Source organism: Podarcis vaucheri (genome assembly GCF_965113315.1).
Source record: "Podarcis vaucheri genome assembly, chromosome: 14".
Taxonomy (NCBI): domain Eukaryota; kingdom Metazoa; phylum Chordata; class Lepidosauria; order Squamata; family Lacertidae; genus Podarcis; species Podarcis vaucheri.
In genome coordinates, this window is record NC_138752.1 from 42,318,963 (window position 1) to 42,345,803 (window position 26,841).

The 26,841-nt window shown below is 44.0% G+C and overlaps 1 protein-coding gene across 1 annotated transcript; it reads right to left on the reverse strand.

The window, feature by feature from the left end:
- Positions 1-1,266: 1,266 nt before the first annotated feature.
- Positions 1,267-16,840, reverse strand: LOC309519036 (cytochrome P450 2W1-like). The gene is made up of 9 exons (XM_082199793.1): positions 16,526-16,840; positions 13,934-14,096; positions 12,237-12,386; positions 9,876-10,033; positions 8,488-8,661; positions 6,928-7,069; positions 5,721-5,905; positions 3,882-4,023; positions 1,267-2,197 (listed from the first exon to the last, which is right to left on the reverse strand). Exons 1-9 carry the CDS (start codon positions 16,721-16,723, stop codon positions 2,007-2,009), a joined length of 1,503 nt encoding a protein of 500 aa, XP_082055919.1. The 5' UTR covers positions 16,724-16,840; the 3' UTR covers positions 1,267-2,006.
- Between the last annotated feature and the right edge of the window lie 10,001 nt (positions 16,841-26,841).

A 26,841-nucleotide genomic window follows, 5' to 3' on the forward strand; every position in this document is an offset into this window, starting at 1 on the left:
AGCAGCTTAGGTGGTAGGCATCCCAGGAGAACATTTTAATGGCAAACCGCTCTGTGAAGTGCCTCTTCCCGTCATTAAACACTTCACAGGCATGCAGCAGCAAAACAACCTGACAGATAGCAATCCAGCCTCTTTTTTATATAATATCGTTTTTGAATTTTGCCGCCTGACAGAAGGGTTCATTTTTCACTCATTTTCACTATTGCCACCCTGGTTCGGTTAGGGCAGGGGTCTGCAACCTTTAAGACAAAAAGAGCCACTTGGACCCGTTTCCGAAGAAAAAAAAACTGGGAGCCACAAAACTCGTCATTATAAAAATAACTTTTTTGTCACTTTTTATTATTTCTTTGTTTGACCCCTCAGAATTACTCCTCCTCATAGAAATAAACGTTAAATTAAGAAGTTACCTTTTTGTGTGTGTGTGTTCTTCACTCCCCTTCAAAACAGTGACCAGCGTACATGCCCCCTTTCAATGCAGTGACCAGCGTACATGCCCCTTACAGTGTAGCGGGCGGGCGGGCGGGCGGGAAGGTGACGTCGGGACGGTGCGTGACTAATGCACGTACCGCCCCCATGTGACATCACAGCCAGTACAGTGCCCGCCACAGTGGGGAGTGTCGGGGCGCACAATGCGCCTCCTCCTCTCGCTAGTATCCGCCCCGGAGCCGCGGCAAAGGTGTGAAAGAGCCACATGCGGCTCCAGAGCCGCGGGTTGCAGACCCCTGGGTTAGGGTAAGGGTGTTGTCTGCTTATGTCCCAGTTCTTTTGCTTTCACAGATGAGGAATCTGATTATCACCCACACTTTCTGAATAGACAAAGCACACAAGCATCTAGGTTACCACCCGAAGAAGAAGAAGAGGAGGAGGAGGAGGAGTTTGGATTTGATATCCCGCCTTTCACTCCCTTTAAGGAGTCTCAAAGCGGCTAACATTCTCCTTTCCCTTCCTCCCCCACAACAAACACTCTGTGAGGTGAGTGGTTTTCACTGGCTGAAACCATAGATCATGATCTGAAAACAAGACATTGAGAGTACGATAAACCTTTCTTCTCCACGTGGCTTCTTATAACCGTCATAATCTTTGTTCCTTGTTTTTTCAAAACATCTTTAGTATTATTGAATCTGCTGTGAACCTGCAAACAAGGGGCTGGAATACCTCTCCTTAGTCTATTTCCCATTAATAAATTTTAATGTGACTCTAGATCCAAAATAGGCAGGAAGTATAGTCCTGGGACAGCAGAATATGAGAACAAAATGGACTCAGTAATTGTGGATTTTAGAACCCCAAGTGTAAATTTATTAGCAGAAAAGGTTTTGGGAAAGTGCTTGCTGTGACCTCGACTAGCAGCAGGGAGGCAGCAGAGTCTCTGAATTGGGAATTGAGAACGGGTTTTGGTGTTGAGTACTGCTATTAATTATCCCGCCTCTGGGAAGCAGCAACGATTAAGGGAAACAAAACCTAAGATCTTTTGAATACTCTCTTTCCCCCCCAAAAAAACTAAAAAGCCCCAAACATCATGCCTCTTTCTCTACAGGGGAGCTCCTCTACTCTCTAATCATTCTGGCTGTGCTTTCCTGCCCTTTACCCAGCTCTACAATATCTTTTTTGAGGTGCAACAATCCTAATTCCACAGAGTATTCCAAGTTTGGGCACACTATAGGTTTCTATAAAGGCATGATGGTACCTATAATTTTTTTCCCACAATCCTTTTCGTAATGATCTCCAATATCGAACTCACCCTTTTAGCAAAAGCTTTCTGAAAGTCCAAGTATAGGACGTTTGCTTTCCCACATGCTTTAGCTGTTATGCATATATTTAAAAGCATGACAAGCATGGAAAAAGTCAAGTTTGTTGGGACCAGTTGCATTTGCCTCTCAAGCATACACCCCATGTCAACTCTAGCTTTGCTAAGGTACTGATCCATCAGTTCCTGCTCCGCCAAAAGGAATGCCCTACTTGAGTTCCCCCTCATGGTGTGTGGATTATCTCATCACAATGTCCTCTCTTCATTCCTGGGGAATGGCGCAAGTCAGCTGAGGTTGTGGCCTCAAAGTGAAGGTCGTCTTGGGAACGGTCAAGTCCAAGTCAGTTTCCGTAAGCCCTGGTGGCGGCTGAAAAGTGAATTTCTGCAGCAGTCCCGTGAAGAACAAGAAAAGTTCCATCTTGGCCAAGCTTTCGCCGATGCAATTTCGGCGCCCTGCAAAACCGAAAAAGAATTGGGAGTTGAAAAGAGCCCTCCTGTCCTTTGCACTTCTCTGAATCGCGTGCCGTAGCTGAGAAAATGTACCAAAAGGGACTGTTAAAAAGAAGCAGAAATGTGTTCAAAAATGGGTACATTACAGGGTGGGGAAGTGCCTACAAAAAGAACATTTTAGCAATTGCTTAACAAATTGTTAAGCGTGTAAGGACAAAAGAAGTAATTATAATTTAACAGTTTTCAAGTTACTCTTTTTTTATCAAAGCAACTTGAAAAAATATATTATGATGGGAAGATTTCACGCAGGTGAAGGTAAGCAGTGGGGAGGAGGGGAGGGTTAGGTTGAATTTGGGAAATAATATATGGGACAGCAAAGGCTATAATAGATTCTTATAGAATAGTAATATATTGTAACCAGAATAGAAGTTTAAAAGCGGAAGTAAATGTACTTTTAGTATTTTCATTATTGTAATAGTTATTATTATTTCTTATCGGTAGAAGGCAATGTTAATTTAGACTTCTTTGTTCTGCTGTCTGTATATATATATTTTTAAGTCAATAAAACAAAAAACAAAAAACAAAACGAACATTTTAGGGTAAAACGCACACCTGACTATGTTTGTGGAAAAAATACATTTACAATGCAGTTTTCAAAATCTCATTATAGTGTGGAAACAGGATAGGAAGGCCCTTTGTGAATGTACATGCAAAACTGGCATTGGCTAGCAATAGAGTGACCCAGTCAACCCTCACCTCGGCCTCATCTGCAATATGGGGTTTACCTTACAAGGCTGTTGGAAGAATTATAAAAGAGACAAACAGTTCACACTTGGAACAGCCTACAGGGCCATAGAAATAACCACACACCTTGCTCCCAATGCAAGGGAGTTACTTGTTCCAGACCACGTGAGGGGGCTCCATCTTAAGAGCTGCAGAGAGGGGAGAATTTCTCAAGATACAGCTCCTCCCCCATCACACTGCACAGGGGGCTGATAATTTTTCAACAGATTTATACCGCCAAGACGAACGAACCCCTTTAAGTACCTAAGGAGAAGTACCGTAATAAAGTATGCTGGAAATGTAAAGAGAAGGATGGAGACTTTTATCATATGTGGTGGACATGCGAGAAAACAAGGGTTTTTTAATGAACTGAAAAAGATGTTTAAATACACCTTTCCCAAAAAGCCAGAAGGTTTTTTGCTGGGCTTGATGGGAGAGGAAATTGCAAAGGTGGACCAAATACTATTTATGTATGCAACAACCGCTGCCAGAACGTTATTAGGCCCAAAGTGGAAATTACAGGAGTTACCAACATTGGAGGAGTGGCAGACGAAAATGATGGATTACGCGGAATTGGCAAAACTGACCTGCAGGATCTAAGATCAGGAGGAATCAAAATTCCAAAGAGACTGGAGTAAATTTATAGACTACATAAATAATAACTGTAGAAGTTTGAAGAGACTAGCAGGATTGAAATAAGTCTTACAATGTGGACTTGACAAAATATGAGGAAACCGCGAGACGCAGATTGGAATAGGAAAACCTGTTGGAGGAAGGGAAGGAAGTCTTTGCTTGGCAGAGCGGTGGAAAAGAAGTTGTGTGAATGATTGTTGAAATTTATTGTTTTTTTCTTTGTTTAAAGTGGAAATTTAATAAATATGTATTTGGGGAAAAAAATAAGTACCTAAGGAGAAAGGCATGAAGGCTTCTTTCTTGACAAACTTCCCATCAGCGTCAAGGAAGTGGTTGGGGTTGAACTCATGAGGGGTCTCCCAATGATTTTGATCCAGAAGCACTGAAGTGAGCGAAGGAATCACCATCGTTCCCTGGATCAGACAGCATGGGGGGGAGGTGATGGAAATTGTAAGCAGAGATGAGAGAAAATCAGGTTTAGAGTCTGAAAACTGCTATCTCATTTACCAGGACTGCTCCTGCATTGATGCAATAAGGCAATGGAAAATACCGTATTTTTTGCTGTATAGGATGCACTTTTTCCCCACCAAAAATGAAGGGGAGAAGTGTGTGCGTCCTATGGAGCGAATGCAGGCTTCAGGAAGCTATCTGCAAGCCTGCAAAGCCCAGCGGGAACTCCCTCTGGGCTCCGCAGGCTTGCGGATAGCTGCCTGCAGCCCGAAGCCCGGGGAGCGGTCCGGTGCGTCCTATAGAGCGAAAAATACAGTACTTTAGCCTTGAAGGGTTTTGTTCATGCTGCATTTTTAAAGGGAACCTACCCAGTTTGCAATTTACAAACCAAGGCTGCACACACACCATACATTTAAAGCACACTCACTTCCACTGAAATAATCCTGGGAACTGTAGTCGTCCCCCGCCGAGCTACTATTCCCAGCTCTCTTAACAAACTTGTTGGTAGCCATCCCTGCCTCCTGGGGAATGAGTTTCATAGTTTAACTATATGTTGCATGAAGATGTACTTTCTTTTATCTGTCCTGAATCTTCCAACTTGAGGATGTAAAGACGGGCAGGCAAACACAAACATTCACAAATGCACTCAGCAGAGAACGGATATACAGAAGGCAGACTGCAGTTTCCCCTTCAGAGGCCTTCTGCTAGTCACCTATGGTGCCTTTCTTAGGAGCAGCACCAGATGGCAGATTGGGATAGCTCAGTCGGTAGAGCATGAGACTCTTAATATCAATGTCGTGGGTTCGAGCCTTACACTGGGTAAAAAATTTCTACATTGCAGAAATTGCATAGACAACCCTCGTCCCTCCCAACACTACAGTTCTCTGATTCTATGAAACGTGACTTGACCAAGGGCTAACTCCCACGTGAATGTTACCTTCATTTATTAAAAATAAAAATAAAATTTATTTATTTACACCTCGCCCATCTGGCTGGGTTTCCCCAGCCACTCTGGGCAGCTCCCAACAGAATATTAAACAGAATAAAACATCAAACATTAAAAGCTTCCCTAAACAGGGCTGCCTTCAGATGTCTTTTAAAAGTCAGATAGTTATTTATTTCCTTGACATCTGATGGGAGGGCGTTCCACAGGGCGGGTGCCACTACCGAGAAGGCCCTCTGCCTGGTTCCTTGTAACTTCATTTTTCTCAGTGAGGGAACCGCCAGAAGGCCCTCAGAGCTGGACCTCAGTGTCTGAGCTGAACGATGGAGGTGGAGATGCTCTTTCAGGTATACTGGGCCAAGGCTGTTTAGGGCTTTAAAGTTCAGCACCAACACTTTGGATTGTGCTCGGAAACGTACTGGGAGCCAATGTAGGTCTTTCGGGACCAGTGTTCTATGGTTTCAACCCCTGATGAGCTGCATGTGTGAATGGACCCACAAGAAAGCACGTGTTTCATTCACACATACATGTCAGGGTCAGCATGGCATTACATTGCCATCAAGTGAGGAACCTGCAGCTGTGAAGGGAGAACAGAACACAAGTCATGCTCAAGAGCAGCTCAGCTGTTAAAATTGACTAGAGTTAACAGAACAATGCTAAAGTACAATGAAGTATTCTCAGCATGCAAAATCAGGCATGCACCTTTGGAGAAGGTACCTTTGGGAGAAAGTAGCCCCTGAAATGCGTGTCAGCTGATGTGCTGCGTGGGACATGCGGCAACAGCGTGATGAATCTCTGCACCTCGTGGATCACTGCATTGGTATAGGGCATGTCTTTCCGGTCATCGTATGTGGCCCAGTGGCCTGGTTTCACAACCCGCCCAATCTCCTCTTGAACCTTTTCTGGAACAAAACCGAAGAACAGGGTGCAATTAAATTCCTTGCACCTCCAGATACTCCTGGCTTGGATAATTCACTTATCCAAACACGAGGAATTAGTACACACCGCAGATTCAGATATCCAAACAGCTGGACTTGCGTGTAGCACTGTAAACAAATAAGCAGCCTTCATAAGGGTAAAGGTAAAGGTACCCCTGCCCGAGCGGGCCAGTCTTGACAGACTCTGGGGTTTGTGCGCCCATCTCACATCTATTGGCCGGGGGCCAGCGCTGTCCGAAGACACTTCCGGGTCACGTGGCCAGCGTGACAACGCTGCTCTGGCGAGCCAGAGCCGCACACGGAACGCCGTTTACCTTCCCGCTGGTAAGCGGTCCCTATTTATCTACTTGCCCCCCGGGGGTGCTTTCGAACTGCTAGGTTGGCAGGCGCTGGGACCGAGCAGCGGGAGCGCACCCCGCCGCGGGGATTCGAACCGCCGACCTCTCGATCGGCAAGCCCTAGGCGCTGAGGCTTTAGCCCACAGCGCCACCCGCGTCCCCAGCAGCCTTCATAAGAACCTTAATTTGTTGTGATTTTTCTGATCCACAGGTTTTCCCAGGTTTCTTTTATCCTTTTGGGGTCAAATTTCCTTGGTCAGAAACACATTAGAGATTTCCCCATAGGAATAAGTGGAAATCGTTGACTCATTATGCAAACGCTTGTCAAACAAACAATTCCGTGATAACACGTTGTGTTTGGATAGTGGGACTTGCGTGTATTGTTTCAGGAAGTGCAAATTTGATAGATTTGGCTTTAAATGCATACTGACTTGAATTTCTCCTCCCTCCCAAGTTCAGAGAGAGCTATTGCCCTTAGGTTCCAGTTGTGGGCTTCCCAGAGGCATCGGATTGGTTGCTGTGAGAAACAGATGCTGGAATAGATGGGCATGGGGCCTAATTCAGCCATGGGGCTTCTTTTGCCTAGAAGCTCATATCATCTAGAAGCAGTAGCAGCAGGAGGAGACTGTGAAAGAACTGGCTACTCACTTTGAATCTTTGGGTACTTCATCATCAGCAGAATGGCCCATTGCAATGTCGTTGCCGTGGTCTCTGTTCCAGCCATGACAAGATCCAGGATGGAAGCGATGAGGTTGTCATCATTAAAAAGGTTCTCTCGCTTAGTCGTATCCTGAGGCGGTGGTAGAACACAGGATTGAAATTGAAGACAAAAATACTCTCACACTATTTAATACATTGGTACCTTGGGTTAAGAACTTAATTCGTTCCGGAGGTCCGTTCTTAACCTGAAACTGCTCTTAACCTGAGGTACCACTTTAGCTAATGGGACCTCCCGCTGCCACCGCACTGTTGCTGCGCGATTTCTGTTCTCATTCTGAAGCAAAGTTCTTAACCTGAGGTACTATTTCTGGGTGAGCGGAGTCTGTAACCTGAAGCGTCTGTAACCCGAGGTACCACTGTACACAGGTATTGGTGGAAATATATGCCTCTGGCACCCAATTGCTGAGGAACACAAGCATCACATCTTGCTTGTGGACTTCTGACACATAGACTCATCTTGTTGGCCAAGATGCTGGACTAGACAGGCCAGGGGTGAGGGACCTTTTTGGCTCAACAAGCCCAATTCTTAATTGGATCATAGCCTCTCAGGACTCAGCTAAATTAGTAAAGGAAAAGTGTTTTATATGTGTTATAACACCGTGACACTAGATGGCGCTGTGGAGTTGTGTCTTTCCCTGACACGATTTCCTGCTTTTACAATGTGTTTTCCTGAAATGCTTTTTCGATGTGTCTAGATCCAGCCTCAGGCCAAATCCAACAGGTGTGGGGATCGGGGGCAAGGATGACAGGTGATTGGGCGCTTTGAAGTCCCAAAGTTGGGACTTCAGCCTGAAGGCCGCATTCATTTCTGGAGAAACCTTTCAAGGGCCACATTATCTATTTATTATTGCATTATTTGTTACATTTCTATCCCATCTTCCTCCAAGTAACTCAGGGTGGCATACACATTTAATCCCCACAATAATGCTGAGAGGCAGTGACTGGCCCAAAGTCACCCAGTGAGCTTCATGGCTGAGTGGGGATTCGAACCCTGGTCACCCAGCTCCTAGCCCAATACTCTAACCCAGGCTTCCTCAAACTTGGCCCTCCAGATGTTTGGAGACTACGATTCCCATCATCCCTGACCACTGGTCCTGCTAGCTAGGGATCATGGGAGTTGTAGGCCAAAAACATCTGGAGGGCCAAGTCTGAGGAAGGAAGGCTGCTCTAGCCACTAGGCCACACTGGCTCCCCATAGTGGATGGGGGGCCAGAGGCAAAAGCTGGCAGAGCCATGAATGTATTGCTTGTCTTTGTACAGTAGGCTAGTTTGTACACAGACTCTCTTCTATCTTCCAACCAGGCAAAACCACTCAAAGATGGTGCATAATTGGGTTGGTGAAAAGTGTGAGGTGGTCCTAGGAGGAGGTGCAGCCTGGCGAGAGTGCCGAGGGCCAGACAGAAGGATGCGTTTGGCCCCTGGGTTTGAGATTCCCAACCCCTGCAGTAGGGTACTTCTGAGGTCCTGAAACTTGAATCATCAAAATACCTCTCGTTGCTTGAAGACCAATGCATCTGTGTAGCTTTTGAGGCTGTTGGCGTTGATGTCTTGCTTGCTTGTCTTGATGTATTCCCTTATAATGATACGGACGTCTTCGATCCTCTTCAGTAGAATTTTGTGAGCGTTGAAAAGAAATCCAAGGAACGGGTAGAAATTAAACAGCTAGTCAGGAGGAAATTAAGGGGGAGGGGGTGAAATAAATGTTAGTTACCTTGAAAAGTAATGTAGACAAAAGTCATTCACTAGGATTGTGCTTGGGGAAAGGATTGTCCAAGGAAATAGGTATTCCCGTGACTGTCTTACCCCTCCCCAGAGTCTTCAGGAAGCAGAAATTGTTGATGTCTGCTTACTCAACCCACACATGAAATGGAGATCAATCCAGTGAATACCAATTGGTATTTGCTGCTGTTGCTGTTTTCAGTCTGCAAAGGGTATGTAATTGATGACGGTCACTCTGCACCCCCGCCCGACTTGAATTGTGTTTCCTCAGGATCAAAATAAATGGCCTTTGCATTGAAACGAATGGTATAGGGAGGAAATGTCATCAATTAGCTTAAATTTGTAACTAACACCACACAGAGAAAATTTATGTCAGTTGTATATGCTGATCTGTAACCGTAATGAAGTTTTACACACACACACACACACACACACGAGTATATATATCAGTTGTGTTAAATAGTAGACAGTGAGATTAATAAAATAGTATTTGGTGTGAACTGAACTGCAGCGGAATGGAAACAGCACTGTTTGTGACGAAAAGAGGTCAGAGCCCCCTGGAGTAAAATGAAAATTAACCCAGACTGGGATTATAATAGTCTTGGATTCCCCTCTCTTGGATCAGGTATCTATAGGTCAAAGTGAATGCTTGTTGCATTCTGATTTTGCATGGACTTTCTATTAACCTTCAGCTTTGTAACACAATAAGCAGTTGAGATTTATCCAATTTAACTGAAAGCTGCCATAGGAGTGATTTCAATGTATGATGTAGATGGGACCTAAAATTGTGTGAATGTGTCTTACACTCAAGGTTGAGAATCTTACATGCTAAAGAGAACTAACGTGGTATAGTGGCTAGCAAATTGGACTTAGAACAGGGGGAAACTGAGTATTAGACTATGGTCACATCCACATCACATATTTAAGGCACTGAGACACCATTTTAAGGGTGCAGGTAACTGTGAGATCAGCTCCCTTAGCAAACTACAGCTCCCAGGGGAAATTTCACTCTTCTTCATGTAATAAACCCATCATTCTTACTTTCTATTGAATGGGGAAGACAAATCCTGGACCCTCAGTCAGCACATCTAGTTTGGAATTCCTTTCAGTTTATTACCCCATAAGTGTACAAAGTAGCAGCTACAAAGTTTTCTTACATGCAAGAATGGAGATCCAAGAAGGCACATAACTTCGTCTATGAGTCTTAGCAGAGTGGTGAATACTGGATCTTTGTAGTCGAACCTCTCTCCAAACAGCAGAGCGAAAGTAATGTTGGTTGGGGCAGTGTTAAAGGTTCTGAGAACGAATGGTTCACCTAAATGGATGAAACCGAGAATAAAACAGGGACAAGTTCTGGTGGAATCAACAATAAATGAAGATCAGTAGCTACTTGCCAAGTCAATCATAGAATCATAGAAGTCAAGAGGTAAGAAAAGTTCATGGAGGGAGGGAGTAAAAACTGTGGGGTCCATAATTTCTCCAGTATGGTTTTCCTATAAAACCAGTTGCTCACTGTGCACATAAGGGAAATTATAGAGTTGGAAGTGATAAAGAACCCAACTAGTGCAACGATCCTTGCCACAAAATGACCCAGTTTTTGTTGAGATTTCCATTCCACCTTAAGGAGCAGACGTGTGGAACTGTTGCATGTCACATGTCTGTTTACATTCCAGCACAGCTTGCTGGGAACTTCCATTGTGTATAACTTTTGCTTTTCCGGCTCTCTCTGAGAAGATGAGAGAGAGAGAGACAACATGTTTCTTTGACCTGATTTATTATTAATAAATCTGTAGTTGTAGTATGCTTCCACAAGCCTCACACCTATTCTGTGTGTGCAGTTCGCTCTGCTGATAGTGTGCTCTGGCTTGAAAGCCTGGGTCGCTGATTTATGTCGGAGCAGAGGCTGATGGTCTTCGCAGCAGGAAGACTGGAAGGAGACAGCCCAGCTGGGGCTAGTCAGCTGGTCTCCCGGTCCTCTGCATTTCAACAGTTTTCCCATTATCACCACCTCCTGTCTTGGATCAATGCCAGTGGTTCTAAATATCCCTCAGTAGCTGCAGGGTGTGAAATGGTAAGCTGGGCACAGCTTGGTGTGTTAATGCTCATGCCCATGTGTGCTAGGGACACCCACACCTTGGAGACTTGGGACAATCTGTTCATTGAGCATTTATCCTCACTTGTTTACAAGAAGATTGGACAACGTTGGCTATTTTGAGCAGTCGCTCTGACTTAGAATCATAGGATTGTAGAGCTGGGAGGGACCTTGAGGGTCATCAAGTCCAACCCCCTGCAAGGAAGGAATCTCAACTAGATCATACATGACCGGTGGCCATCCAACCTCTGCTTAACCCCCCCCCCCAGGAAGGAGTGTCCACCACCTCTTGTCTGTCCCACTGTCAAACAGCCCTTACTGTTAGAAAATTCTTCCTAATGTTTAGTCAGAATCTCCTTTCTTGTAGCTTGAAGCCATTAACGGGGTCCTAGTCACTGGAGCAGGATAAGCAAGCATGTTCCATCTTCCATGTGACAGCCCTTTATTTGAAGATGGCTATCATATCTCCTCTTAATCTTCTCTTTAGCAGGCCAAATCTAGACAGCATCTTAAAAAAGCAGAGGCATCACCTTGCTGACCAAGGTCTGTATAGTTAAAGCTATGGTTTTCCCAGTAGTGATGTACGGAAGTGAGAGCTGGACCATAAAGAAGGCCGATCGCTGAAGAATTGATGCTTTTGAATTATGGTGCTGAGGGAGACTCTTGAGAGTCCTATGGACTGCAAGAAGATCAAACCTCTCCATTCTGAAGGAAATCAGCCCTGAGTGCTCACTGGAAGGACAGATCGTCAAGCTGAGGCTCCAATAATTTGGACACCTCATGAGAAGAGAAGACTCCCTGGAAAAGACCCTGATGTTGGGAAAGACTGAGGGCAGAAGGAGAAGGGGATGACAGAGGACGAGATGGTTGGACAGTGTTCTTAAAACTACGAACGTAAGTTTGACCAAACTGCGGAAGGCAGTGGAAGACAGGAGTGCCTGGCGTGCTCTGGTCCAGGGGGTCACGAAGAGTCGGACACGACTAAATGACTAAACAACAACAATCATATATCCTCTTAATCTTCTCTTTACCAGGCCAAACATACCCAATTACCCCATAAGCCTTGGTTTCCAGACCCTTTATCATCTTCATTTCCGTCCTTTGCACATGTTCCAGGTTTTCAATATCCTTCTTAAATTGTGCTGACCAGAAATGGACACAGGACTCCAGGATAGGTCTGACCAAGACAGAATAGAGCGGGACTAAGACTTTCCTGATTGCGACACTATACTTCTGTTGATGCAGCACAGAATACCATTAGCTTTTTTTCTTTTTGCTGCTGCATCACACTGTGGACTCATGCTAAGCTTGTGGTCTCCTAAGACCCCCAGATCCCTTTTACATGTACTACTGGCAAGCCAGGTGTCCACCATCTTATATCTGTGCAGCTAGTTCTGTCCTAACCTCCTAAATTTTCCAAACTCACCTTCAAAGGATTTAATGTCCTCTACAAGGAAACCAAGTTCTTCATTAATCTGCTGCTCTATGAGCTTCTTCCCCACGCCAAGATTGCGCATGCTGGCCATCGTGAATCTTCGGGTAGTCCTCCACAGCTCTCCGGTGGAAAAAAACACCCCTGTAGGGGTAGACATAAGACATGGTCTTGTTCATTTGAATTAGGGAAGAGTTCTGTGAAATGATTTTTTTTTTAAAGATACATCATACATCAGACTTCCTTTATAATATATATATATATATATATATATATATTTGCTTTCGTAGATTTTCACGGGTATAGGAATGCAGGTTTTGGTGTCTTCGGGTGTCTTCCCGTGTAAGAGTCGGGGTGTCTGTGCGACGTTTCGACGAGGTCTCACTCGTCATCTTCAGGCTGGTGCTTTCGGCTTCTTGTTACTGGAACAGAACTATATATATCACCAGAACTATCACCAGATATATATCACCAGAACTACTGTTCTTCTCATCTTCCCCATTCCCCTGTCAGGGACTGGGCAGAGGAGGAATAGTGGAGACTGCCTCCCCAGCGTGACCCTTCCAGAGAAGAAGATGACGGTTCAAAATTACAACAGGAGTTTGAGGGAGGTCACAGCTCAGAGGAAGATGAGGGGGAAAGCTGGGAAATAATGGGAGAGGAGCAGCTGGCTGACACGTTATCATTAGAAAGCATTCCAGACCCACCATCTCCCAGAACCCGGCGAGCTTTAAAAGTAGGAGAGCAAAGAGCTTGAAGACAGATGGCCCTAAGGGTCAACTGCAGAGGGGGTGCTACTATTGACGAATGAGGAAGTGGGAGAGAAGGGGGGGGGGAGAGAGCCACTCGGGACAACACCATTATTCTGAGAGGCTGCATTCCCAAGCCTCTCTCTGTAAATGTTGAATAGGTGGTAAGGCCTTTTTCTTGTCTTATCTGTTCCTGTCAACCTGCCGTGGGGGTTGGTTCCTCTGCAACTTGACATTCCCAAACCCTGAGTTCCCTCAGCAGTTCCAAGCATCCTGACATCAAAGCCCCCCTCCTCCTCACAAGCTGCTGATTGCCTTACAAAATCATGCCAAAACTTTATAAGGGACTTGCAGAAAAGCAGGAATTAAGGCAATTGTGTTTAGTCAATGTCTGGAGGAGGAGTCAGGAATTAAAAAAAACACTACTGTCAGCAAAGTTAACTCTTTAGTCAAAGAAACCAAAACAGCACAGGCCTAGTGACCACAGCAACTCTTGCCCCAGTGAAGCAGTTGCAAGGACTGAAGGTCCCTGCCTTCCCATCACTCTCTAAGGTTCATTCCCCAGCAGCCTAAGGCTCATTCGTCTTGTCTCTCTGTACTCCACCCTCTTCATTTCTCTGCATGTTCTGGGACACTGGGGGAGAGGGGAGCCGGTCACAGCAGGAGGGGGAGATTCCCTGGCTTCTTCAGCAGCCTGACTCATCTGCCACCCTCCTCTCCTGCCTCTGAGTCTGGACTGCTCTCTGCCACAGCTTCTTCCTGCTCACTAAACCCTGTTGCCGTTTCTGACACCTCCGCCTCCCATTCTGCTCCCTCTTTTCCCTCATTGTCATCCCACCAACAATCCTCTGGCTCTGAACCTTTGAGGGTTTCCTTGGGGGTTCCCCAGCTGGTGCTTCCTCCCATTCCTCTGTATCCAGCCAGTCCATGACAGTCCGTTACCATTTCCACGCTGAATCTCTTCAAATATTGGGATTGGCGGCCTGTCCACAAAGTCCTCCGTAAAGGTCACAAGGGCATCTCTCACAGCTTCGTAGCCAGTCAGCACTACTACCTTTTGGAATCCAAAATGGAGGGTGAACACCGGGCCATATTTCTCAGCAAGCTGAAAGGTAATTAGGGGTTATAACAAAGTACCTTCAAATGGTCTTGTTGCGGCTGCAAATTTCTCCTAATATACAGTTTTGCCCAATAATTTACACTTTGGCAAAGCATTTTCCTCCTATATAATGCATTTTATTTGTGCATTTCTGCTTGTTAATGTATGTATTCTTATGCACACCCAATATACATGCATTTTTGGTACCCATTCCTTGACTGAAAAATTTGGAGAAGTTCAAATTCTGAAGGGTAACTGTATTTCAGTTCACATATTGGTTCAGAAAGTAGGGATTGCTTGGTTTGTCTTTAAATGCGAACTGAATCGAATCTCCCTCAATTCCCTACACCTTAACGGAGGCAAACGAGAATGACTTGAATAATATCATCAGCTTCCTCTTCCCTGAAGATGGATCTTGTTTTCAGGGTATCTGAAGAGTTCTTGGAGATCTGGAGTGGAAGGCAGTAGAGAACTCTGCTTCTGATGAATAGCTATTTGTTATATACTAAGCTTGGATCCTAGAACAATAGGCAAGTAGGATCCTAGAATGCAACAACTGATTGGCTTGCCGGAAAAGACCAATCAGGCTCCAGGAGGAAGTTAATCAGCCTATTAGGCTGGTAGGATCGTAGAATGCAACAACTGATTGGCCTGCAGGAAAAGACCAATCAGGCTCCAGGAGGGAAGCAGAATCAACCAATCAAACGGGACTCGTTGTGTAAATAATGTATATAAAAGCCTGAGGTTTGGGGGGCAATTCAATCACTGTTTTACAAGCTGCAATAAAGAGCATGAAATCACTACAGGTCTCCAAGTATATTTCACTGTTCTTTGACATTTACATATTTGGAGGAGACTTTGTGCCCAGGAAGGATAGACTGACTAACCAATTGCTCAGCCTTGTCATTAGGGACCAGAGAGTCTTGTCAGTTTCAGTTTCTCTTAGTTTCACATTTTTCTGATCTTCAGTTCTTCACACTTCCATATTACATTGCAATTATTATAAAAAAGTCCTCATGAAAACTTATCAGCATTTTAGTACAAATAAGACAGTGGTACCTTGGTTGTCAAACTTAATCCGTTCCGGGAGTCCGTTTGGCTTCCGGAACTGTTCGAAAACCAAGGCGCGACTTCTGGTTGGCTGCAGGAGCTTCCTGCACTCAATCGGAAGCCGTGGAAGCCGCGTTGGACGTTTGGCTTCCAAAGAACATTTGAAAATCGGAACACACACTTCCGGGTTTTCGGCGTTTGGGAGCCAAAACGTACGAGTACCAAGGCGTTCGAGAACCAAGGTATGTACATTCTTGAATGCTTAAGTGCCTAGACATGGCTTAATGCAGGTACAAACAGAAAGCTCTGCTGGGCCCCTGACAACTGCACATTATTTGGCTGGTGAAGTCCACTGCAAAATCTGGAGAACTGCAAATTTTGAAGAGTGGCTGTGTTTTGGCTCTCATACACTTTTGGAAAATGCCAGTTATGTAAGTTTGCCTTTAAATGAAAACTCTCCCCCCAACCCATCCCTATTCAAAAAAGATTATCTAAACAAACACTTTGCCTCTTTAGAGCCAAATGCATGTTACATAATTGTACTGTGAGTTCTCTTTACACCAGTTGTTTGCTAAAGCAGGGGATGGGAGCTGTCAAATTAATATATAAAGCCCCCACAGTTACAGCAAATTTAATTGATTATTGAATAGGGGCTGGTGGAAGTAATTCAGGAAGACCCATTTCAAAGTGCACAACTGCAACCCACTCCTTGTTTACTCTAGAGTAATTCCACAAAAGTAAAAAATAAATAAGATGGATGAAATACGTAGAGGATGTGCACATAAAGAGATAACAACTGTGTTAAACTCGAACCAACATGTGATTGCATTCGTGGTTCTCCTGCAGCACAGCATTATCTTACTCAACTGATTTAAAACAAATGTATGCCAGAAATATAAATCTTTACTAGGGATGGGCAAATCTGTCAATTATCAGTTCTCTCAGTCTCTCGGTTTCCCAATTTTAAATTCAGTTCTGCACATTTCTGTAGCAATTTGCGACTTAAAAAAGATCCTTACACAAATTCAGCAGCATTTTAGTAAAAAATTCTCCTAATAAACACATTTTTTTTGTATGCAGTTTTGACAGATATACATATTTTTGCAAGCGATTCAGCCAAATACAATACTTCCCTTTATGTTTTCAGTAATATATGCATGCATAGGTACATTTTACCCTAACAGTAGCTTAGTTAGAGAACTGCATTGCAAAAAATATAAAAGTAGAAAAGTGTGGATTTCAGTTCGCACATTCTTTTGGAATGTGTGGATTTGGTTAAGTTCGCCTGTGAACCGAATCGGACTTCTCCCTCTTCCCTAACCCTTTCTTGAATTTGCACAAAGGGACCAAAAGCACAACTTTTGTGAAGCGATTTTATTCCCTACCTTCAATATGGATTTGTCCTGCCTTTTCATATCCAGCAGATGTAGGTTCCCAATGATTGGGAGAGGCGTCGGACCAGGCGGGAATGTAAAATTCGGTTTTCCGAAGCTCCTTGGAAAATAGAGCGATGCCAAGAAGAAGACCAGGCACAGCAGACAGATGCACGCAGGAGAAGAGAGGAGGAAATTTAACAGAGGCATTTTTTAAAAAAAGAATGTTTAAAGTTGTTTCTCCAGAAAGAATGGGAGAAAATATTCAGTTGCCCCGATCTGTCCACTGGTTCTGAGCTTTATATTTCTGCTTTGCAATTACCACACACACACATACACACACACACACACACACACACACACACACACACACACAAAATCTAGCAGAGCTTGTGTAAATGCAGTAACCCCACCCTTTTTAAACACTTCTGGAGAATGTGGTCTAAGCAGTTTCTGATTGGAAAGAAAGAAGTCGGTTTTGAGTTACGGGCCCTGCCTGTGGGTACAGGATTAGATACAAACATTGTATGGCACCATGGGGCTTCACACACCCTTCTAGCCTTCTGGGTGTGTGACTTGGGGCCAAACTGCTGGATCGCCCTCATTTCCCTTTTAAACTGAATTGCGGCAGGAATTGGGGGCTACCAGCTTCTTCAGAGCAAGTGGGGCAAGGAAGGAGGTTCACAGAGTGAACCCTGAATCTGGTGTGGGTGACTGCTTAGCCACCATCACAAAGAACGCATGGGTTTGCATGAAGTGTGCACAGGCTGATTTGAAAGTGGATGTACAGTGGTACCTCGGGTTAAGTACTTAATTCGTTCCGGAGGTCCATTCTTAACCTGAAACTGTTCTTAGCTGGAGGTACCACTTTAGCTAATGGGGCCTCCTGTTGCCGTCGCACGATTTCTGTTCTCATCCTGAAGCAAAGTTCTTAACCCGAGGTACTATTTCTGGGTTAGCAGAGTCTGTAACCTGAAGCTTCTGTAACCTGAAGCATATGTAACCACTGTATGTAGGGATGGACTACAACTCCTATCAGCACGCTGCCTGGGGCTGATGGGAGTTGTAGTCCAAAACATCCGGAGGGCATGGCTGCCCGAGAGCAACCTTTCCTTCGGTTATGGCTTCTTGCCTCCCACCGATCCTCAGCTTTTCACCTCTGTGATGAACCAGAGAACCTCCACAGGGCAGCCGCAACATGTCACCTGTCACTTAATTTCATTGTATCCAAATAGCGAAGTTGGCACCACCCTTGGGGGGGGAGTAGAGGATCTCACCAGGCTCAGCGGAACCCCCAAGGTTTGCAGAAATGCAACAAAGGCTTTGTGATCAGGGCTGACCCCTAAAGTGGAGGAGAACACCCAAAACAGCTCTGCGGGGAGACTGAGCATGCTTAGTGTTCACAGAATGCTGATTTACTGAGGGTGGGGTAGCTTTTTATTATTTTGGGAGGGAGGGGGGGAGTTGGAAAACCAGAGGGGAGAGGAATGCAATGGAATATTCTGGGAGATGGCTTAGTTGGTTGGCTGGGATCCTGAACCTCTTACTTCTTGTCAAGCAACCGAGGGGAACACAACTTGGGACTTGGGCAAGAAGAAGCAGAATGAAGTTACTCAGCTCCATGCCCCGGGCGATTTCAGAACAGCCAAACATATTTAATTGCTAATGATCATGTTTCAGTTCTTCTTATTTAACTTTTCCATTTGATTTCTTAATAAGTACGTCATGCCCTGCTGATTTGTCTCTGCAGTTGGCACTTCAGCCAGGTATGTTGCAATTATTATTAATTTTTGCCATGCTTGACTTGGAAGGTTTCATCAAGCATTTACTGTAAGTGAGGCAGATGGATGGCCTTCTATCTCCCGCATAGGCAGCTCCCTAAAGAATGCAGACAGACCAAATTCCTGGCATTTTCATGACCCTTGTAAGCCTGGAACACAAAGAGCTGGCTGCGATGGTCATGGAAAACACTGTGCCCCCCCCCAAAAAAAGTGCTGTGAAGGTTAAATCCCACTTTTACAGGAACACAAAAGGAGAAGGGAAGGTTACAAAGGTTGCTTCCATGTGACCTCATAACTGAGCATTCATTCTGATTTGCTTACACCAAATTTGCAAGGAAGCTTGGACGACATTCATTCTGATTTGTTTGGAGATGAAGTTGCACCAAGCAAATGCTATCCCACACGTTCCACTCCGTTTTTCTATATTCTCCACCCAACCCAAAAGAAGGTCTGGTTTTGGAGGTGGAAGCGAGTTTGTTGCACAAGAGCTCTAAATCAAGCTGAATGGTTCAACCTGAATTTGCTGGCGACATGATTGAATCCCACAGGGAAACGGTGCAAAACAAAGTGCAAAGGTTTGCACAACTCTCAGGCAACTGGGGGGCAGTCTAAAAATCTGCATGGCTGCAAATTTCTTTTCCCTCCCTCCCTCTCTTTTAAAAAAGAGCTTTGGGGTTCAGGTCTGCCTTTTCTCCTTAGCTCAGTAGGAGAGCATCTGCTTTGCATGCAGAAGGTCGCAGGTTCAACTCCTGTCGGGGTTTGGAAAGGCTCCTTGCTTAAAACTCCTGGAGAGTCGCTACCAGTCGGTGTAGACAATACTGAGCTAGATAGCTTTCGGACAGTAATGATCAGATTACTTTAATAGTGGCTGAATTCTTGAGTGCTGTCCATGTAGAAAGACTGGGCCATTATAAAGAGATTTAGTGGCTGTATTGTATTATTTATGCAAGTTGATTTTCTCTGGAGTTAAAGATCTGACTGGGACAAAGCTTGTTATGTTGAGCTTGTATTTTGCACAATTTGTATATGGTGTTTGTGTGGTTTGCTATGCCTAATAAAGGATATTTGATTGATTGATTACTGAGGTAGATGGGCAAATGCTCTTGCTCAGCATAAGACACCTTCCTGTGTCCCTGTGCTCCAATGACCTGAAACCCTGCAAAGACATCTTCCTCAAAAAGCCAGTGGCAGCCAGCATTGCAAGGGATGGTGGTAATAAGTGGCAGGCGCATTGGCCGAATTCAAGGGCGTTGTTAGGGAGTAACCCAAGAGACCGGAGACCTGGCTCTTTTGAGCCGAGCCTCAGAGAGCCTACTCATTTCTCTCCCTTTTGTTAAAACAACAACAACCACATTAAATTATAAACAGACATATAAATTAGCAGTCATCATAAGTAGTCATTCACATGGCATTAAAACTTGGGAAATTATTTTGCAGTATGAATTCAGCTCACATCCATGGGATATACTTCAATCTAAAGCGTTCAGATAATTTCTTCATAATTTCTGCAACGGAGACAGAAAGGACACGTACATGTATTCAGTGCTTTTTTTTCCCCTTAAAAAATGTTTCGGGGTACTCTCATTTTGACTCAAGGAAACCACCATTTTATAGTTCAAATCGGGGGAAATAAAGACAGTATATGGACAAAAGCCCCCCCCCCAAAAAAGCACTGCATGTGTTTGTCTTAGAAGACCACCTTTGTGTTGGGTTTTTGAAATTTTCAATAAAGTCTGTAAAGAAAATAAATAAAACAAAATAACCTTTGCAAATTTTGTAGGGTTGTCAAAGGTCTTCAATTTTCATTCCGACTCACATCCATCGCACGCAGGACTGTTTCCATTCTGCTGCAGTTCACATTTCACCCAAACTACATTACTCCCCTCACTGTCTGCTGAGGTGGAATTTTACGTAACTGATAACGTTATCAGGACATCATTCCGCACCATTCATTTCAATGTAAAGGAAACGCAGTGTAAATGGGTTGGAATCAATATAATCAATTACGTTCTGTTTGCAGATTGAAAAAAAGAACTGGAAATTGCAGAAGGGGTCCTGGGGTCCAGTATTTGAAGACTATGGAGAGAAGACAGTATGATTTAGATAAAACAGGGGTTGGCAACCTAAGGCCCGTGGGCTGGATGCGGCCCTATTGCCTTCTCAATCCGGCCCATGGATGGTCCAGGAATCAGCGTGTTTTTACATGAGTAGAAAGTGTCCTTTTATTCAAAATGCATCTCTGGGTTATTTGTGGGGCTCGCCTGGTGTTTTTACATGAGTAGAAGGTGTGCTTTTATTTAAAATGCATCTCTGGGTTATTTGTGGGGCATAGGAATTCGTTCATCCCCCCCACCCTCCAAAATATAGTTTGGCTCACCACATGGTCTGAGGGACGGTGGACCGGCCCATGGCTGAAAAAGGTTGCTGACCACTGAGCTAAAATCAGGAATCAGAAGGTCTTTGCTTTTCATTTGATGGAACAGCAAGGGCCGTATCGTTTATCAGGTGCCCGACGAAAAATTGTGTATAGGGAGCTGCCTTAAGAAGCTGAGCCAAACCAGAGTTACATCTATCTTAGTCCTGCCTGCACTGACAGTAGCTCTCCGTGGTGACAGACTCAAGTTTTCCCCATCTCTCCTTGGAGATGGCAGAGACTGAACCTAAGACCATCTCCAAGTGTGAAACAGAGGCTCTGGCACTGAACCATGGCCCTTTCCCACACTGCACAGAGAGGGGAGAAAGAATGAGGGACTGGGGGGGGGTGTTAATGCCAAAGTCAGAACCAGCAGAATACTACGCATGGTGATATTTGTTCAAGGCCCAGGTGGCTACGTGTGGAAAAATAAATAAATCCCAAGCCAGCTTGACATGTATCATCGGGGAGGATTTTTGCTTGCTGAGACACACCCCTCACCCCCCCACCAAAGAGGTATGTGCCCCTACCCACTACTTTGGCCCCTTGCCCATGCCTTGATAGAGGGAATGTTCTCCTTCACAAGCTGGGATTGTCTTGTACAAAGGTCAAGAGATGTAGAGAGGAGCAGTTTAAATGACAAGGTTATGCAAGGCTGCTGCGCTGAAAGGAAATTCCTGCCCAGAAAGTGCCTCTGTTTTCTGTCTGTTTATTGCACAGATAGTCTACGTGCCTCCCAGGTTGAGCAGAAACAGAGTAGGGGGTTTATTTACTGCGGAGAATGCAGGCGGTGGAGGCTCTTTCTTAAAGGTGTGACTCATTGCCAGGGGACAAGGAGCAATTATTTGTGAACTGGGAATGGAGGATGGGCGAAATTGGGTTCAGTTTGCATTTAAAGGCGAACTTGCCTAATTCACAGTTCCCGAAACGATACACCAGGCACAGGAAAACTCAGCCCTCCAGATGTTTTGGGACTACAACTCCCGCCATCCCTAGCTAACAGGACCAGTGGTCAGGGATGATGGGAGTTGTAGTCCCAAAACATCTGGAGGGCCAAGTTTGCCTATGCCCACGATACACAAACCGAAACGCGGCCATCCTTTCCAATTCGCACCTCTCTGAATTATGCACTGCAGTTTTCCAGCCGAGTCATGTTTTCCAAAAAGCATTTACAAGGGCATTGTGTGTGTAGAACGTATAGAAATGTGACAGTCACATACAAAAATGCATCAAAATATAGAAAATTGCTTTGCGGGGGGAAAGGTGTGTTTTAGGCAAATTAGGCAGATAAAAGAGTATATATTAGGATAAATTCATCAATGAATCTTCATGATGACTAGAAAAATAAAACAGTGAAGTGACGTGAAAATATGGAGAACTGAATTTAAGACTAGAAAAATGCAAAAGTGAGGGAAAACATAATTGACTAATATATATAATAAATAAACAGCTGATGCAAATACCTGAGAAGGTCTTTAGGGAAGGAGGCAGTATTTCCAATACTTGGAACCAAGCAGGTTTTTAAAAAAACAAACGTGAGCAGCTTGAATTGGGCCCAAATACAAACTGGCAAGAAATGCAGAGTACACATAATAATAATAATAATAATAATAATAATAATAATAATAATAATAATAATAATTTATTATTTATACCCCGCCCATCTGGCTGGGCTTCCCCAACCACTCTGGGCGGCTTCCAAAAGAATATTAAAATACTATAATACTCTCTTTACAAGAGAGTAAGCCATATGGAAATCAGTGGGCCATGCAAGAGATACAGGATAGTGCTGAACGTCAAAGAAAACTTGGAAGGATTTTTATAGAGCATGTCTTTCTCATTTTCTGACACTGGTTCTCCCCGTCATGGCAAGGAAGATTATGCTTGTCAAATGAAGGATTAACCACTGTCTGTCAGGGACAAGGGTCCAGCCTGAAGGCAGATCAACCTGTCCATTAGCTCAATGCTTTTAAGGCAAGCTAAGTACGAGGCTTGTGCACTAAGCGTAAGAACAACTTTGACAATAGATTCGTTCACTCAATGATTTATGCTTTCGGTTTAAGCCTGCTCTAGCTGATAAAAGTTTGGGGCGGATTACATGTTTGCTGTAAGCTGTTTCTTTAAGGCAGAAGAGGTTAACATTGTTAAACAAAACTGATTAGACATTGTTTTTCCATCAGATGACAGCCGGACTAAATGGAATACACTTACCTTTTGCAAAATTGCAGGTGTGGCCCAACAAGATGCTGCCTTTTGCTTTCCTGGTATGTTCTTTTCACTGGTTACGGTAAAAGTATTTGTGATCAGATGTCTTGCAGGAGATTCCTGCCATCAGAAAGGTTACTATTAGCTTGGAGCAACTCTGGAAAAAACTAAAGTTTATCCTTGTAAGGTTACCCCTGCTCTTCTCAATCTGGCTCCTAATTACAATTATATTTTGGGTCCCCGCTTCCCAGACATGAAATTTTCAAATTAAAGTAATGGATTGCCATTGCTTTATAAAAGGGGAATGCTTTTCAGCTTGAAGGTCACCATCTCTTCAGGGCAACTTTCTGGAGGCCATATGTCCATATGAAGTTCTATGGAGGTTTCTGTCAGGAGTTCAGCCTACACTCAAGTAGGACCCTGGCAGGGACACATGCCCGACTGACATGTTCCCTCCCTCCTGGTCGATCGTTCGGGAGTTTCATAAGCTTTCTTCAGCCTGAGCATCACAGCGACTGATGCCAACCGACACCGGCACACTTAGGGATCTGCAGAGTTTGCGCACCTTGTGTGACAGACCTCAGCAACTCAGCATTTTGGCTAATCTACTTTATTTACATATAAACACACACAGAGCACTGCAACATGGCTCCCTCTCTCTCTAGCATCAGACAGCAAAGAGAAAAAAGAACAAAAGACAATAGTTTCACTTCATGGAACACAGTAACATAAACATCCTGTCTCTGTCACTTCCCACTCTGTGGAGTCAAAACATATACAGTCATATGATAGACAACAATCCCATGACTGCAATCATAGAGCAGGAATTCTAACAGCCCCCCCCCCAGCCCGATTCTTACAGTCAAGAGTACTTCAGGCAAAGTTTCTTAGCCACATTCCATCCCCCACATCTGCCAGCTATGGTTGGAAGCTTTATGCCCTCAAAGTGATTCAGGATTACGGCAACAAAAGTGGTTACCTAGTGATTATTCAGAAGTTACAGCTGGCTCTAGAAGAGGAAGGGATTCTGGTGGCTCTGGGGTGTCCCTGAGGCTGTTCAAGGAAGCTGGGCAAAGGCTCCAGGTGAGCTTAGTTGTACCTCTTAAAACAGACACTAAATTTTAACAATTCCAAAACACATTATTATTGTTGTTTTATTTATATCCTGTCTTTTTCCCAGATCCAAGCAGCTCACAAAACTCAAAACAAATACAGCTAAAATGCACACCACTAAATAAACTAAATAAATTAGAGGGACACGGGTGGTGCTGTGGGTTAAGCCACAGAGCCTAGGACTTGCCGATCAGAAGGTTGGCGGTTCGAATCCCTGTGACGGGGCGAGCTCCCGTTGCTCGGTCCCTGCTCCTGCCCACCTAACAGTTCGAAAGCACGTCAAAGTGCAAGTAGATAAATAGGTACCACTTTGGCGGGAAGGTAAACGGCGTTTCCGTGCACTGCTCTGGTTCGCCAGAAGCGGCTTAGTCATGCTGGCCACATGACCCGGAAGCTGTATGCCGGCTCCCTCGGCCAATAAAGTGAGATGAGCGCCGCAACCCCAGAGTCGGTCACGACTGGACCTAATGGTCAGAGGTCCCTTTACCTTTTAAATATACTAACTTTGGGATGAAAACAATACAAAAGCATACCTATTAAAATGCAGATAGCTTAGAAAACAAAACAACTACTATTAAGAGCCCATTCCTTAAAAACCAGCTCCCAAAAAGCCTACTGGAGTAAAAAAATGTCTTCACCTGCCAGTGGAAGGACATTCTATCAAAGTGATGTTGCTAGCCTATTGATGTGATGTCACCTGATTGACAAGTGGGTGTGGTTTTAATTGGAACCCTTGGTGGGTCAAGGTGAGTCCATGTGGTGGAGGTTACCTACCCTGGTTTAGAAGATTTCTTATCATCTGTATGAATGAGATAAGCATGTCCAATGTTACAATTTATACATTTTAAATCGTAATGCTCATCCGCTGTAATCCAGGCAGCCAAAGAAATAATACTTATATAACTAAGAAGTCCAACAACTGAAAGCCACAAAATAAAACTGAAATACCGCAAAGCATAATATATGCACTCATCACAGCTGATCTCATATTTGATTTCTACAATACTTTCAAATGCAGAAGGAAAAAGGCTAAGACTAACTAATATGCTTTAGGCTGAAACTGAAATGCAAGTTTGTTGGTATTCAGCAAGATGTAGGTTTAGTTTGAATGTGATATTTCTGGAAATCTTGATCTCACTGGGCGAATGCAGACAATCATTTACCCAGTGGTAATGCATTACACGACTGCGTATGTAACCATGTGATAATCTAATCTCCTGTATCATCCGGCCAAGTGATGAGAATTTTATCATTCCTCCACTTCCTGGGTTTCTGATACAGAATTGTATTTGCAGGCTGATATGGATGATCAGCAATCAGCTGGTTACATGCGCAGCCTGGCAAACTATCCCTTGGTAAAGAACAACTAAGTTAATCTATACTTAGCTTGCCTTTGTGCTCAAGAACCAGAAAATACCAGAGAACAAACTAGGGCCCCTTTTTCCGATACAAGGGCATTTTTCCGATACAAGTCACTCCATTGTCTAGAAACATCGAGGGATACTCAATGTATGTAACTAGCGGCAAACCAACCACGTGCACTGTGAGTCTATGGTCTTTTAATGGTGCATCTATGCACATTCTGTATAGTATGGATAGGACGTATATTTCTTTTTTTAGTGATGGTTGAAATCATCATAATGGTCGCAACAGCAAATAAATTGAAAGATTATGAGTCTGTGGATGCAGCTCTGCAGTCCAGAAGCATGATTTGGTCTTACTTGTTTGTCTTAAACATCCTAACAAGGTTTTCTCAGACGAGGGATGGATGGGTTAATCTATTTCTGGTTCATGTCAGGTTCACATATCAATTTTAAAAAATATTTTACAATATTTTAACAACAAAAATTAAATCTAAACAAATTCAACCTGCTTTTTCTTCAACCCCCCCATTATATATCACAATCTTACTACATAACCAATTCAAACCTATTTACAAATGTTACCTTTTCACTCCCTTTATTTCTTACTGCTCATGTCTGCTAATGTTTTTATCATTTACAATTTGTTTTCATATATTTGACAAATTTTCCCCATACCGTTAAGAAAAGTCTCTCATCTTGATCTCTTGTTCTTCCCGGCAAGTTTCGCCATCTGTGTGTATTCCATCTGTCTCAATTGCTGATGATGGACTTTCGTTGAAACTTATTTCCATCTTTAGGCATATACCATTTGGGCAGCTGTGGTAGCATACACAAATAGCTTTTTTTCTTATCCTTGGGCACCTCTTCCTCAATTATACCTAAAAGATAAGCATCTGGTTTTTTTTAACAAAAGTTATTTTCAACATTTATAAGTCCATTCCACTCTGACAGCAATGTGCACTCTGTGTATGTGCTATATAAATCCTGTTAAACAAAACAAATATATAACTGTAAAACAATAAAATAAAATGGATGGATATTTGAATATAAATATGTGTGTGTGTGTGTATTTGATGTTGTTTAGTCGTTTAGTCGTGTCTGACTCTTCGTGACCAGAGCACGCCAGGCACTCCTGTCTTCCACTGCCTCCCGCAGTTTGGTCAAACTCATGCTGGTAGCTTCAAGAACACTGTTCAGCCATCTCGTCCTCTCTCATCCCCTTCTACTTGTGCCCTCAATCTTTCCCAACATCTGGGTCTTTTCCAGGGAGTCTTCTTTTCTCATGTGGTGGCCAAAGTATTGGAGCCTCAGCTTCAGGATCTGTCCTTCCAGTGAGCACTCAGGGCTGATTTCCTTAAGAATGGAGAGGTTTGATCTTCTTGCAGTCCATGGGACTCTCAAGAGTCTCCTCCAGCACCATAATTCAAAAGCATCAATTCTTTGGCGATCAGC

Bases quoted from the DNA above. Each gene is read 5' to 3' on its own strand.
- LOC309519036 (XM_082199793.1), bottom strand. From the start codon at position 16,723: ATGCCTCTGTTAAATTTCCTCCTCTCTTCTCCTGCGTGCATCTGTCTG. The intron at 10,034-12,236 runs GTGAGTTTGGAA...TCATCCATTTAG, and splicing joins GGACATTAAATCCTTTGAAG to GTGAACCATTCGTTCTCAGA. The intron at 8,662-9,875 runs GTAAGAAAACTT...CCTCCTGACTAG, and splicing joins TTGGATCTCCATTCTTGCAT to CTGTTTAATTTCTACCCGTT.